The sequence below is a fragment of the Acomys russatus genome, chromosome 3, assembly GCF_903995435.1.
Source record: "Acomys russatus chromosome 3, mAcoRus1.1, whole genome shotgun sequence".
NCBI classification, from domain to species: domain Eukaryota; kingdom Metazoa; phylum Chordata; class Mammalia; order Rodentia; family Muridae; genus Acomys; species Acomys russatus.
The window spans coordinates 7,974,650-7,989,786 of NC_067139.1; the positions used below are offsets into that span (position 1 = coordinate 7,974,650).

The window sequence follows — 15,137 nt, forward strand, 5'->3', positions numbered from 1 at the left end:
GGTGACCACCCCAGGCTCCAGGATCCTAAGGAGTGCGTCACAAGCCTGGAGTCCAGGTATCACTATGGCAACCGCCCAGCGCCTTGGGAGTGTGACGTCACCTTGCGGGCCCGCGTGATGAGGCCTGCGCAAGAGGAAGCTGGGGAGTCAGAGAAGGGGGCGCGCCTCCCTTTGGCGTTGCTGGGGACCGTCGGTTCCCCAAGGCTTTGTTCCTTTGTTCTGGGCCGAGCCAGCTGAGGTGCCGCACTGCCCGCCTTTCTGGTGTGCCTCGCAACAGGTGTGTCTGGCCACCGTCTGGGGTGGTGGGAGGTCGCAGATCCAGTGGAGGGGGACTGACTCTCGGTGGGCAGCCAGAGTCTGGTGCGAGGCAGAGCTGCTTGCTTCCTCTCCACTTTCTGTTTCTCTACAGAAACCCAGACCTCCCCGTTGCTCTCCGTGCTTGGACAGGACCTTCTGGCTAGTCTGTACCGGTCTCAGGTGCGACTACAAGACGTGTGCTGCAGAGTGCACCCTGTGTCTGGTAGGCCAGTCTCGGAGAGCATTAGGCACCCATCCTGGAAGGGGAGCGAGACGTCCAAGCCCCAGACTGAAGCTGCTTGTGACAGTATCCACGTGTTCCCCGTTCTAGCGGAACACGTAGAGCTCCTGAGATGGCAGGTAATGGGGATTACCAGGGCAGAGCAGGCTGGTAGAAGCTGATTTGAGAGCTGGGAGGAGGACCAGTTGTGGTTCCGGGTAAAGAAAATTAAATACATCATTGAAAGAGACTTGGAAGAATTGATTCTGGCTTCTGGACACGAGATGAACAGCTCAGAATATCTGATACTCTCTATGTTTCTCCTTATTACCTTTTAGAGTAATTGTACTAAAAACAAGTCTCTCCAATGCAAAGATTAGTTTTGAAAGATCTTGCAGATAGCAATTTTTCAAGCTTTTGCCGGTGCACGTGTTTGGGTTCAAACAACATCCTTGTTTTTTAAGTTTCTTTTATCAAAAGTGCCTGTTCTGTAACTTCTGTGTGGATATTAAAAACGCTGGCGACTGTAAGTGTTTTCACAATGCTGCTCTTACCTGTGAGTTCAGCTGTTAGAACTCCTCCCAAGTTCCCTTTCAAGTAGCCTAGCCTCCTTTCCTTTGGTAGGTCCCCTATAAGATCTCTAGACTTTGAGAAGCCTTTTCCTAGTTAGCAAATTTCTTACATTGCAGTGCCTAAATCTAAACATAGTTCTTTAAAAAACACCTGAGAATGTGACATTTTTCCCTCATTAAATTTTTAATTTTTTTTTTTTTTTTTTTTTTTTTTTTAGATTTTATGTGTATGGGTGTTTGCATGCCTTTACTTTCATTAGGTGTGTGTGTCACTAAACTCACAGAAATCCACAAATTTGGTCTTCCTTGGTGCTGGGATTAAAGGCATGCACCGTCATAGCCTGCTGTTTACTCACATTTTATATGTAGCAGAGAAAAGACAGCAGGAATGCTTTGCCTCACTTAATGAGGGTTTCAGATTTATCCATATAAAGCATGTGAATAGTTAAGTATCAAGACACAAAACTAAATCTTAAGGCAGTGGTTTCTTTGTTTGTTTGTTTCTGAGCCTACTCAGGACTCACCAAGGCCTCAGTTGAGTCTTTCTGGGGGTTAGGGCATTCCAACATAGAAAGAAAGGAGAGACAGTTGTTATTTCCAGGAAGAAAAGAAAGAAGATTTTCTGGATTGCTGGCAGCAACAGGTCTGGTCAGACTCATCATGGCCTCTTCCTCCTTAGGCCTGACCTTTGCAGACTCCACTAGTCTCCACGAGGGACATCCCCGGCTCCCACCATCTAGTTTTCAGGTAAGTTGAGATTTTCTTAAATGCTATGTTACTTCTAAGAATAATAAGTCTTTTATTGTGAGGTGTGTTTACTCCAACATTATTGTTGGTGAGTCTTTCTGGGCTCTCGTCTGTGCTGTGGTCTCACCCAGATCCTGCTCTGCTGCCACAGTTTCAGCAGTGCACTCTCTGTTCACCTCTTACCTATGCTGTACAGTACTGCAGCGGGGGAAAAAAGAAGCACAACATTTAGTTCTTTACTTGAATTGAGTAAAATGGCCCATAAAAATCAAATAGGCAAGTTTACAGAAAGTGAAATGAGCGATGCGGCTCTTAGGGAGTGGAGAGGCGTGTGTGCTTCGTGAGGGACAGAGAGTTGAATGGAGGATGTGCAGTTGTACTCTCCCAAGGACAGGTGACATTTGAATACTGGGGTAAGGAAGGCGTGAGGAGCGGAGTTTAGATAAGGAGAAAGGTTATAAGCAGAGTGGGCAGGTGGGCACTGGTGACAGTCATAGATTCAGAAGGATTTGGAGGACATGGCTTATTTTGTCGAATTAAAAAATTAAATTGAATGAGGTCAGAATATTAAAGAACTGAGTGGCTCATGAGAAGTGTAAAGGCTTATTCTGTAGGTTATCTGTGAACCATAACACATTTTAATGTAGGAAAAGTTTTCCATGGGCCTTAACTGTAAGACCTCCCTTTATTGGGCTTCCTGTTCTTACTCAGCCTGCCCACACCAGCGCTTCCCAATTTCAGCTTAGTGCTTTTAGCATTACTTTATTTTTTATTGAGGGATGTTGTGACAATAAGCTACATGTATTTAAAGTATATTGTCATTCCTCTGTATCCTGGAGGACTTGGTTTTAGGACCCCTAACAGGTACCAAAACATGTAGATTCTCAAGTTCCTTATATAAGATGGCACAATATTTGCATGTAACCTATCCACATCCACTTGTATACTTTAATCATCTCTAGATAATTAAATATCTAATACATTGTAAATACAGTATAAATACTATGCAGCTGTTCTACTCTATTGCTTAGGAAATAGCAACAAGAACAATATCTGTGCATATATTCTTTGAGTATAATTTATCTACAGTTGATTGAGTCTACAGATGCAGAGGGTCAGCTCTCATTGGATACATTTTAACATGTGTGAAGGTTCATAAAACAATTGTTATGTTCCAGGTAGTGAGTGAACATATCCACAGTCAGAAAACATACTTCTTATGCCTTGAATCCTTTTAAAATTATTAAGATTCATTTTGACTTTTGTTTCTTCCTTTCTTTCTTTCTTTTTTTTTTTTTTTTTTTTTTTTTTTTTTTTTTGAGACAGGGTTTCTCTTTGTAGCCTTGGCTGTCCTGGACAAGCTCTGTAGACCAGACTGGCCTCAAACTCACAGCAGTCCGCCTGTCTTTGCTTCCTGAGTGCTGGAATTACAGGCATGTGCCACTACACCCAGCCATTTTGACTTTTCTTTTGCTCAGAATATGATCCATCTTATGAATGATCAGTAAGCACTGTAAAGAAATGTAAATTTGCTCCTATTGGATGAAGTGTATTTCCTGTTATTACTGTAATTATTATAAGCTTAGTTTGCTCAAAACCATTGAGGCTAAAAATCCAAAATGAAGTTGGGAGCAGTGGCACAGGCCTTTACTCCTAGCACCTGGGAGGCAAAGGCCAACCAGGATTATATAGCAAGACAAACAACCCCACAATGTATGTAATCTTTAAGCCAACAGGAATATTTGGGCATATTGTAAAGGTGTAAAGATCTCTATTTATCTTTTGGCCAGGAGTTAATTGTATGGTATGATTTAGTGATCAATCCATTGTGTCTTAATTAATTTGGAAACTGCTTAATCCTATCCACTCCTAAATGCATGGGCCTATTTTGAGCTGTTTTCTTCGTACTGAGTTTTATTCCATAACAGGGCACTGTTTTGGTTACTTTACACTTTGGTGTCCTTTGAAATGTAATAGGACATTTGAGTGGTAGTGGCACATGGGGTTCAATCCCAGCACTCGGAGGCAGAGGCAGGCAGATCTTTGAGTTCGAGGCCAGCCTTGTCTACATAGTCAGTGCCAGGACAGCCAGGAGGACTACACAGAGAAACCCTATCTCACTCCACTCCCCCCACCCACCCAAAAAAGAAAGAAATGTGGTAGGACAAGTCTGTCATAAAGTCGTTGGATATTCCTGTAGATTATAGATAGTAAAAATGTTATCGATGATAGTAGTACTTGCTATAGAGATGAGGAGGAGGAACAAGGACAGCATTGGCCAGTACTGGTTGAGCACTTAGAGTCCTAAATAAAGCACTTCACAGGGAAAAAAAAATATGATTTTGGTTTTGAGGATTGAACCTAGGACCCTGCCCATGCTCCGCCAATGAGCTATATTACCACCACCCACATGGAACATTTATTTTATTCTTAATACCAATCCTATGTGTAAGGTACTATTTTAAATTTTTCCCAGAGGTGGACATACTAGTAGACATATTAGTATCACTTTTAGTTCATCTCCTGCCTTGATTCTGTGGATAGTAGTGGTTTTATCTATTTCCTAAGGCTAACTCATAGAATACTTGCTGTTTTAGGAATCAGTGACCTTCAAGGATGTGGTCGTGAACTTCACTCAGGAAGAATGGAAACACCTGGATCCTACACAGAGAGACTTGTTCAGAGACGTGACATTGGAAAATTACACACATCTGGTCTCCATAGGTGAGGGTGATGCCCCGCAAGTTAAGATCAGGATGTGGGGAAGAGGGTACATACCTCATCTCCGTAGGTGAGGGTAGCCCCAAGTTTAGATCAGCTGTGGGAGGCACAATATCTCTTCTGCTTAGATGTGATTGGCATCTAAGTTTAGGAACCAGCAAATTAAAATTTTGGAAGTGTCTCCTCGTTATTAAGTGGAGCAGTAAACTAATCATTGTCTCCTCAGATCAGCCTCTCAGCTGCCCAGTGTGACAGTTGCCCTGCTTTTCTTCACACCAGATTTTTCCCATGGGGAGTGTCTTGGAAGAGTGGTGAGACTGCATTCTGATATGTCACTGTTTCCTTATTGCAGCAGATTCTTTTTTCCCCTCTGAGCAGGGCTCCAGGTTTCCAAACCTGACATGATTTCCCACCTGGAGCAAGGGACAGAGCCATGGACTGAGGAATTGTGCATCCCTGTTGGCTCCTTGGGAGGTGAGTGCTCTCCCCTGCTGCCAGCACAGCGAGAGGCGACTCTTCAGTGCCTCACTTGTGGAGAGATGAGGACATCTCAACACAGATCCTACTTTGCGGTCCCCTTAGAGGATGCAGCCTTCCTCATTTTTCTAAAGCAGACCTCTAAACTTGCACTCTACATTCTCTCTCTTCCTACTTTCTTTTGATCCAGAATTGTCTCCTCATTTTCTGTATCAGGGCTTCATCTCTGTTAGCATCAAACATGCTAGTTCCAGATACTTTCACTTAACACTGACTAAATGTCTTTTCTTTGTTCCCAAGTAAAATAAAAAGAAAGTGAGTTCCATCCCTGCAGCCTTTGTTGTTTTTTATTGTGTATGTTGTTGTAAAGCACTTACTCCATTCTTACTCTTATGCTTAGTTTCACATTCTGTTCCTATATCATTCTGTCCTTGAGCTTCTGAAGAATTTTTTTCCTGTAGGCTTGAGTAATTTTCTGCTATAATTTCATTAAATTTGTGTTTTTAGACATCATCTTAGTTTCTTCCTTGCCTTCAGATTTTTTTTTAAAGTTATTTCAGAGTTCTTGGAAGATTTGATTATTTTAATTAATTTTCCCTTTCTTTATCTATGTTTGAATGTATTGTTATCTCAACCTAAACATTCATCTCTGAAATGTATTACTCTGATTGGTCTTATCTATTAATAATACCTTCTACTATACTTGAAAAAGATTTATTACCCATTTTGTGTGTGTGTGTGTGTGTGTGTGTGTGTGTGAGAGAGAGAGAGAGAGAGAGAGAGAGAGAGAGAGAGAGAGAGACAGAGAGACAGAGAGAGAGACAGAGACAGAGTTAGTTTTGTATACATATATGCTTCCTTTACCATATGAATAAATGCCTGGTGCCTACAAAGGTCAGAAGAGGGTATCAAATCCCCTGGAACTAGAGTTTCTGGTGATTTTGAGCCACTGTGTGGGTGCTGGACCCAAACCCAGGTCCTTTAAAAGAGCAATGAGTGCTCTTAACTGAGCCACCTTTCCAGCCCCCCATTGCCTCCTTGAGGATGTCATAGAGACCAGTCCTTTCAGAGACATAATCTGTGATCCTGATGTGTGTTTTATCTCACTGGTCTGCCTAATTTTTTTGCAGTCTGGTTATTGTCACCCTTGATTACTTTTCCACATATTGGGTATAGGAATATGTTAGCTAGTGCCCACAGGTTTTTATATTTAGTAATGTAGGGATTGCTTTTGTGGGAGGGGTATTAGTAGTCAGCATGCTCTTCTGAATTTTCTCTAATCCTTCAAATCCTTCTATTCCTAGATAATTCTCTTAATTATTGAATAGAGAATGTGACATGGTGTGGTCATTGGTTGTGGTCAGTATCACTTTGCCCTCATACATTTCACACTTGTGATTGGTTACTTCTAAACAGCATAGGACCCTGGCCCTCACGTTCTTCACCCACAGTACATCCAGAAGATATTCTTTATTTCATTTGTTTTACTTGTGTGTTGGCCAGGGGTGCATGTGCTTATATGAGGTCAGCCGACAACTTGCAGTAGTCAGTTCTTTCATTTCATGTGGATCCTAGGGATTGAATTCAAATTATCAGGCCTAGCAGCAGCAAGCACTTTTGCTGAATAAGCCATTTCGCCAGCCTCAGAAGATATTCTTTATGATTTACATATTGGTTATGTACAGCAACTGCTGTATAAATATATTTCCCTGGGTATTGGTGAAAATGTACTTCTGAAACACATGGTCATTGCTAAAGCTGTGTTGCAGTGACCTTGTTTTTGCTGAAGAAGTTGTGCCACTATGAGGCTGTCTGCACTGATGCATGCTATTCCATTGTCTGTGGAGACATGGGCACGCATGGTGGGCAGCTTGGGGTCAGCCATTCTGTTCATCCTTGCAGTGGTTGTGACTGGACTCAGACAGTGTCTTTTCGTATTTTCCTGTTGCCAGGGTTTTCTTTTATTCTGTCACCCTAGAGAGTCTTCCTTACCCCTGTCTTTTTCTCATACATGACCTGTGGCTTTAACTGTTTTCTTTCCCCTTAAGATGGAATTCTGTATCTTACACATAAGCATCCTGCTACAATGCTGCTTTTGGCATCTTCTGCTCCTATACCTATAGTTTAGCCCTCCACTTCTTTTCCAAAGTCCATAGTGATAGACTTTGATATTTGTTATCTTTCCACCATGGATTATTTCCTCACCTATTTATAACTTAATTTTTTAGCAAAGATAGAATTCTTACTGCAGGGTTCCAGACTAATAATGATAAGTCTTAGGTGAATCTCTCTTATTTATTTGTCTTGAATTAAAATCAGCATTCTTAAAATTTTGCTTTATTGTTCATTACCAAGGAATCTCAATTCATACTGCATCCTTTAGAGTCAGTCCTTTTCTTTGTACTGTTAGTAGTCTCTGGTTACCTTTTTTTTTTTTTTTTTTTTTTTTAAATCCATGGTTTACTTGCCTGCCTCACCTGGCAGGCCATTTCTTTTTAGCAGAAGTGTCCGTTGTTATACGCTGCTTGGATGTAATTGTGTCCCCAGGAGGGGGCACTGACCAGGGGAGCCATAAGTTCAAGAACTTGAAGTTCAGCTCGTCTCCATTTGAGATTCTTGTTTTCCTTTGTCATGGCAGATGTTTCAGTGACAAGGATAGTGCCAGTGGCCTTGTTGCCATCCTGCAAGGTGAAGCGCTGGCCTTTCGCTAAGAACACGGGCTGCCACAAGTTCAGGCTGAGCTTCAGGTCCTCTCCAGGCATGGCAGGTTCCTTCCCAGGAGGCATGATGATGTCTGGCAGGTATAAAGTGAGAGCCCCTCTTTCTGAGGATGTAAAGCTGGGCCTCGACCCTTTGGTGAGATTGGATAGAACCTGGCATATTCATGACCAGACAATGCCTTGGAGCTTCCCACTTCAAACCTTGGACCAGCAGCACCTGGGTTATCCCCTGCCTCAGCCTTCTCCAGGCTCTTCTGGAACTTCTCAGTGCCTGTCCCCACAGTGCTGATGTTCTTATTATATTCCAGCAACTCACACTCATCGGCCTTCAAACTTCCATGCTCTAGTGTGCCTGTCACCACTGTGTCCCAGCCAGGATTTGAGTAAACTGACTGCAGGGAACATACAGGGCTTCTCCAGGTCCCAGCTGAGCTCTGGGATGTAAGTGTCCACTGCATCCAGCGGCTTCTGCACTGACTTCACACCTACATCAGAATCACATTGTTCAAGGGCACAGAGAGATGAGCCTGTAATTACTAGGGGCTCCTCTCCTTCATAGTCAAACTAACTGAGCATCTGTTGGATCTCAGCCCTGCTGGCTGTCGCCATATCTGACTCCTGGACGGAGTCTACTTTGTTCATATACACCACAACATGCATACTTGATTCCAATCTGTTTAGCCATTGGGTTCTTGTGTCTGGAGCATGAGGCCATCATCAGCTGTCACCACCAAGGTGCAGCCATCCAGCGGGACCAGTGCCTATGATCCATGTTCTTAAAAGAAATAGGCTTGACTGGGACAGTCTGTGCAGGCACAGTAGGAGGCAGCAGTGCTCTACTCCATATGGCTGTGTTGGTGCTGATACCCTAAACCCTTGTCTGGGACGTTGTCTATGTCCTCGTACTTCCTGTACTTAGCCCTACCTCCCTTGGCTAAAATTTTTATAGATGCTGTGATCAGAGTAGTCTTTCCTGAGATTTCATGTGGCCAGTGGTACTCACATTCACATGGGGTTTGTCATACACAAAGGTCTTCAGTGGCTGCAGCCAACCTTGCATCAGTGGGGTCAGGCTGGCACCGAGATTGCTGAAGGGGGCCACCATTGTGGTAGCACTACATCAGTCTTTTGAATGCTGAGAGTAAAGAAGTGGAGTACCACACACAGCTTATCTCTTAAATTTAATTCTCTCTTTAAATACCATTCTTATCTGTCCTCAGAGAACACCTATGAAACTGAACCCTAGAGACCATCTATGAAACTGAAGTAAGCATTGCTCTTTGCAGTTTCAGTTTATTCTCCTTAGCTCCCACTTTCTACCCAAATATTAGGGTTATATATTTGAGAACCTTCAAATGATTAGTTTCCAACAAGGGCAGTTTTCTTTCATTCTGTCCAGAAAATACTGGCATTTTTTTTTTTTTTCTTTCTTTCAGACTGGAAGACAAGACCTGAAGATGGTGTGTCACCCCCAGAACGTGACATTTCTGAAGAGCACCTGTTCTCAGAGGCAGAATCAAACAACTATAAAAGGGAAGATTCTTGCAGCTCCAATGTCTTAGAAACATGGAAATCTGACAGGAGTTCAGAGAAGCTTCAGGCAAACCAACAGATGCTGCCAAGGGAAAGAAAAATAACTGGGAAAACAGTATCCATTTGTGAGAGCAATCTTGACCTGAGTTCAAACCTTGTAACACAAACAGAAGTAGCTCTAGACCAAACTTCCACCAAAACAAGAGCCAAGCAGAATTCACATTCAGTTAAGAAAGAGAAGCTATGTAAGTGCAATGAATGTGGTAAAGCTTTTACTTACTGCTCTGCTCTCATCCGCCATCAAAGAACACATACTGGAGAAAAACCATATAAGTGTAATGAATGTAACAAAGCTTTCAGCCGAAGCGAAAACCTTATAAACCACCAGAGAATTCATACTGGAGATAAACCTTACAAATGTGACCAGTGTGGAAAGGGTTTCATTGAGGGTCCATCTCTCACTCAACATCAAAGAATTCATACTGGCGAAAAACCCTACAAATGTGATGAATGTGGGAAAGCCTTTAGTCAGAGGACCCATCTTGTTCAGCATCAGAGAATTCACACTGGTGAGAAACCGTACACTTGCAATGAGTGTGGAAAGTCCTTCAGCCAGAGAGGTCACTTTATGGAACACCAGAAGATTCATACAGGAGAAAAGCCTTTCAAATGTGAAGAATGTGAAAAAACTTTCACCAGGAGCACACACCTTACTCAACATCAAAAAATTCATACTGGAGAGAAAACTTACAAGTGTAACGAATGTGGAAAGGCCTTCAATGGCCCATCAACGTTCATCCGTCACCATATGATTCATACTGGAGAAAAGCCTTATGAATGCAGTGAATGTGGAAAAGCCTTCAGTCAGCACTCAAACCTGACTCAACATCAAAAAACACACACTGGCGAAAAACCCTATGACTGCGCAGAGTGCGGGAAATCCTTTAGTTACTGGTCCTCTCTTGCTCAACATCTGAAAATTCATACTGGAGAAAAGCCCTACAAATGCAGCGATTGTGGAAAGGCCTTCAGCTACTGCTCGTCCCTGACTCAGCATCGAAGAATTCACACTCGAGAAAAACCCTTTGAGTGCAGTGAGTGTGGAAAAGCCTTCAGTTACCTGTCAAACCTTAATCAGCATCAGAAAACCCATAGCCAGGAGAAAGCCTATGAATGTAAAGAATGTGGGAAAGCCTTCATTCGGAGCTCATCTCTTGCTAAGCATGAAAGAATTCACACTGGAGAGAAGCCTTATCAGTGTCATGAATGTGGGAAGACCTTCAGCTATGGCTCATCCCTTATTCAGCATAAGAAAATCCATACTGGTGAAAGACCTTATAAATGTAATGAATGTGGGAGAGCCTTCAACCAGAAAATACACCTTACACAACACAAGAGAATTCATACAGGAGCAAAGCCGTATGCATGTCCCAAGTGTGGTAAGACCTTTCGACACTGTTCATCTCTTGCTCAACATCAAAAAACTCACACAGAAGAAAAACCCTACCAGTGTAACAAATGTGAAAAAACCTTCAGCCAGAGTTCCCATCTGATGCAGCATCAGCGAATTCATACGGGAGAAAAGCCCTATAAGTATAATGAGTATGACAAATCCTTTACTCGGAGCGTGCACCTAACTGAACATCAGAGTACTCACACTGGAGCGAAACCTTACAACTGTAATGAGTGCCCAAAGGCTTTCAGCCAGAACGCACACCTTATTCAGCATCAGAAGATTCATTCAGGAGAGAAGCTTTTTGGGTGTGATGACTGTGGGAAAGCCTTCCGGTATCGCTCTGCTCTCACTAAACACCAGAGACTGCACCCTGGCATGGCTGCTGTAGGAACATCATAAATGTAGCTGCTCTATTCACTTTGGTTTTATAGTGATGAATCAGAGCGGGGTGAGGAACTCTAAAGTGTTTTACATTTCCCCTATCACATGATAGGATGGAGAGTCCATTGGGCTAAACTAGTCCGAGTATGCTATTAGAACAACATCCTGATAGGAACTTTTTTTTTTTTTTTAAAGATTTATTTTATTTTTATGAGTACACTGTCTTCATGCACGCAAGAGGGTACCAGATTGTATTACAGATGGCTGTGAGCTACCATGTGGTTGCTGGGAATTGAACTCAGAACCTCTGGAAGAGCTGTAAGTGCTCTTACCCACTGAGCCATCTCTCCAGCCCCTAAATTCCTTCTGAACATGAGATGAAACAAAAGATTCAGAGACGATTTGAAAGGTAGCTTGGAGTTTTCTCAGTTTTGTGTATTTTAAATATATTCATAAATGCAGTATACACCCACATTTTGTCTTGGAACTACAATGTGGTTTTTGCATGTTTTGCTAGAAGTAGAAATTTGTGTTTCAGTAACTAGGAATTTGTTTTGTTCCTGTTTTAATGCACTTACTTATTCAGGTAACTGATTATTAAATAAAAACTTTTAAAATACAATCATTCAGTTGCCTATGACTATAAAATTCAGTAGCAGGCTCATTGGTGTGCACCTGTGTTTCCAGCCTTATAGGTTGAAATGCAAAGTCACAGCCCAGGACTCTAAAGTAGACTGGACAACACAAAGAACCTTTATCTCAAAAATCAGTATCTCCTCTTCTAGTTTTAAAATGGTTAGGAGTTAACAGTTGGAGGGGTTGCTTCTACAGTATGTATTAGTATTTAACCCTGGTGGTATGTGGCTTCATGGTTGCATTGCAGTAACAAGTAACAAGATAGAGTTTTAAACAGTTTTATTTCTCACAGTTCTGGAGGTTAGAGTCTGCAGAGGGTCCACTTTCTGGTTGTAGTCACCTATGATCTTATGGTTTTCTTTTGTTTTTTGTTTTGTTTTGGAGACAGGGTTTCTCTGTGTAGCCCTGGCTGTCCTGGACTCACTTTGTAGACCTGCCTGGCCTCAAACTTGAAGTGATATACCTGCTTCTGCCTCCCCAAGTCCTGGAATCACAGATGTGTGCCATGCCATGCCTTTCTTGTTCTTACATGGCAGAAAACAGAGATTTGTATAAAGTCCTGTTCTAGAATTTTCTATGCTCAAATTTTCCAGACCCTCATTCCCAATAACACCGTATCGGGGAATGAGTTCTCAGCGTATGCGTTTGGAGATGATTCAAGCCCAACAACTGAGAACAAAATTCCAGTGCCAGGGCTGCACTTAAGACTCATTCAGTTGGCCCAGGATATGGGACTCAGGCTTCAGAATTTTCTTTAAGAACTCTTGCCATCTGTAATCCTCACTTTTTGGGTCATAATCTCTGTTATGTTGCCCTGGCTGTCGTAGAACTCATTCCAGACATCCTCTTGCCTTTGCCTCTTGAGTGCTGGGATTAGAAGTGTGTGCCACCATGCTTGCCAGTTTAACTTCTAACTTGTACCCACCCTTTTAGTTGTGTCTCCCCTTGGCTGCTCACAGGTACTCAGCCCACATGTTGTAGCTCTTGAGCGTCACCCTGTTTATAAGGATCTCTCAGGCCCTGGGAGGCAGGTTGACTTGCATCTTCACCAAAGTGCAAAGACTCAGTCACAGTGTACAGTTCTCTCACTTACACTTGGTCTCCTTGTGTCAGAATCAGGTAACTGTATTATACATCCTAGAGAATGGTATACATTCCGCTCTGAATGAGTGAATTCGCTAAGTATATAGCAAGCAGAAGGATGTACCAGGGGCCATGGCAATCTTCTCTGTGGTGTTCCAAATTTAGCCCTTTGTTGCCAGGGTAAAAAGTTGATTTTTTAAAGATTTATTTTTAGGTGTATGTGTGTGAGTGAATGGCGTATGAGTGTTTGTGCCCTAGGCCAAAAAAGGGCCTGGCACTGGCATCTGTGAGCTGTCCACAGTGGGTGCTGAACTCCTGCCCTCCTAACCACTGAACCATCTCTTCTGTTCTGGACTGCACTTTAGGTGGTTGCATGAGGAACTCTGCTCTGACCATCCATTAGCCAGTCTTTGAGTTCTTTTATGAGCATCGCTCAGGTATTCAACTGGAAATCATATAGAAATCAAGATTGTGGCATAAGATTTTCTATTGTATATTTTTATGATGCTGGCTACTTAGATTGAATTAAAATAATCTAGACTTCAAAAATGTAAATACAGTTATATGTATGAAAATTGATCCAGCTGGAGGCAAATATATTAAATAAAGTCAGTCTTAGAAAGACCAAAAAAAAAAAAAAAAAAAAAAAAAATCAAGATTGTCAGGTGGGCTACACATCTTTAATCCCAGCACTCAGTAGGCAGAGGCAGGTGGATAACTTGAGTTTGAAGCTAGTCTGGTCTACAGATTGTTTTCCTAGGGAAATTCTGGCTTTTTTCAAAGCCCACATAAGTGCACATGTATGGGCGCTAGAGTAGAGGAAGAAACACTGTTAAGCCCTCATAATTCTTGATCGTCCATTCTATAGTCTGTTAGTGCTGTAAGATGTTGGCAATCAATAAATGTTTAAGAATATGATGGGGCTGGGTGCCGTGGTGCACGCCTGTAATCCCAGCACTCTGGCAGGCAGAGGAAGGCGGGTCTCTGTGAGTTCCAGGTGAGCCTGGTCTACAAAGCAAGACCAAGATAGGCAAGGCTACCCAGAGAAACCCTCTCTTGAAAAACCAAAACCAAACCAAAAGAAATATGGCAGAACAAGTTAATGTTGAAGGAAAAGCCCATTAATTTTCTCTCTTAAACTCTCATTAGAGGCTGGAGTGATGGCTCAGTGGTTAAGAACATTTGTTGCCCTAACAGAGGACCCAGGTTTGGTTCCCAGTATCTACAAGGCTCACATCTACCTGTAACTTCAGTTCCAGAGGTCTGGTGCCCTCCACATACATGCAGGAAAAACAAAAGATAGTAAATCAAACTGGCTGTGGCTAGAGAAATGTATCTTCTATAGGAGTTTGATGTGGAAGGAGGGCAGAAGGAGCAGGGCAGTGTAAGCCATGCCGTGGTACAGTCAGACATTTCTGGATCTTCTCTTGGACACATCTTCTGTCTCAGGCTTCCAGATGCCTGGGCCATGGAATCTCCTATACAGGATTCATCCTTAGCCCAGACTCTGAGATCCATGTGACGCAAGAGGGAAATCCAGTTCAACACAACTCTGTAGCCAGTGTTGGTTCAAACTTCTAGAGTCTGATACTAGGCAGCTTATTTAAAACTTTTAAGTACAACACAATTTGGATAAAGATCAATCCCACATTGTGAAACTGGTATCTTAATTCTGCATAACTAGTAACTTGACATTTGTTGCTTTTGAGTCAGGATGATTTGGGGAAAGTGTTTACCTAGAGCATGCACCTAACTGAGCATCAGAGTAATCAATCACACTGGAGAGAAACCTTACACTGTAAGTGAATGTCGAATCAAGCCACTGGAGTCCAAGCCGATGCAGCGTCAGCACATGTGGCTTGTTCCCAGGCTGCCTTTATTCATTGTTCCTGGCCCATCTGTAATTCCTAGCAGATAGGCCTTGATCATGCAGCTTTGGCAAATAAGATAGTGATGTGTTTTGCATAGGAATTGTAGCAGCGTTGGCGTAGAACCTGTTTTCTACAGACCTTAGCTGTTTCCAGACAGGAACACAGAGGGTGGAAGTGTTTCATCTGGAAAGTGCGATGATGAGAAGGTGGGCTTTCCTGGTAGGGCGTGGCTTGTGCTGTTTACTGAAAAGTGCCATAATCAGAGCTTCCCACAGCAGTGTGAGGAGCAGGAAACAACAAAAGCCAGCTCTGTGTCTTTGCTGATATAGCTGAAAGCTCATATGGCTCATATGTGAACTAAACCACTGACAAAGGAAATAAGGACATTTCAGAGGTGGTACCAGCAGGGCTTGATAGCCATCT

The 15,137-nt window shown here is 42.6% G+C and overlaps 1 protein-coding gene and 1 pseudogene across 1 annotated transcript; one reads left to right on the forward strand and one right to left on the reverse strand.

Moving 5' to 3' along the window:
• The first annotated feature begins 1,749 nt into the window (after nucleotides 1–1,749).
• On the forward strand, nucleotides 1,750–11,185 carry Znf184 (zinc finger protein 184). The gene is made up of 4 exons (XM_051143197.1): nucleotides 1,750–1,836; nucleotides 4,434–4,560; nucleotides 4,936–5,031; nucleotides 9,191–11,185. Exons 1-4 carry the CDS (start codon nucleotides 1,750–1,752, stop codon nucleotides 11,140–11,142), a joined length of 2,262 nt encoding a protein of 753 aa, XP_050999154.1. The 3' UTR covers nucleotides 11,143–11,185.
• LOC127186876 (elongation factor Tu, mitochondrial-like) lies at nucleotides 7,530–8,859 on the reverse strand (annotated as a pseudogene).
• Nucleotides 11,186–15,137: the final 3,952 nt, after the last annotated feature.

Excerpts from the sequence above, each read along its gene's own strand:
- Znf184 (XM_051143197.1), top strand. The coding sequence starts at position 1,750 with ATGGCCTCTTCCTCCTTAGGCCTGACCTTTGCAGACTCCACTAGTCTC. Across the intron at positions 1,837-4,433 it reads TCCCACCATCTAGTTTTCAG|GAATCAGTGACCTTCAAGGA; the intron begins GTAAGTTGAGAT and ends TTGCTGTTTTAG. Across the intron at positions 4,561-4,935 it reads CACACATCTGGTCTCCATAG|GGCTCCAGGTTTCCAAACCT; the intron begins GTGAGGGTGATG and ends CCCTCTGAGCAG.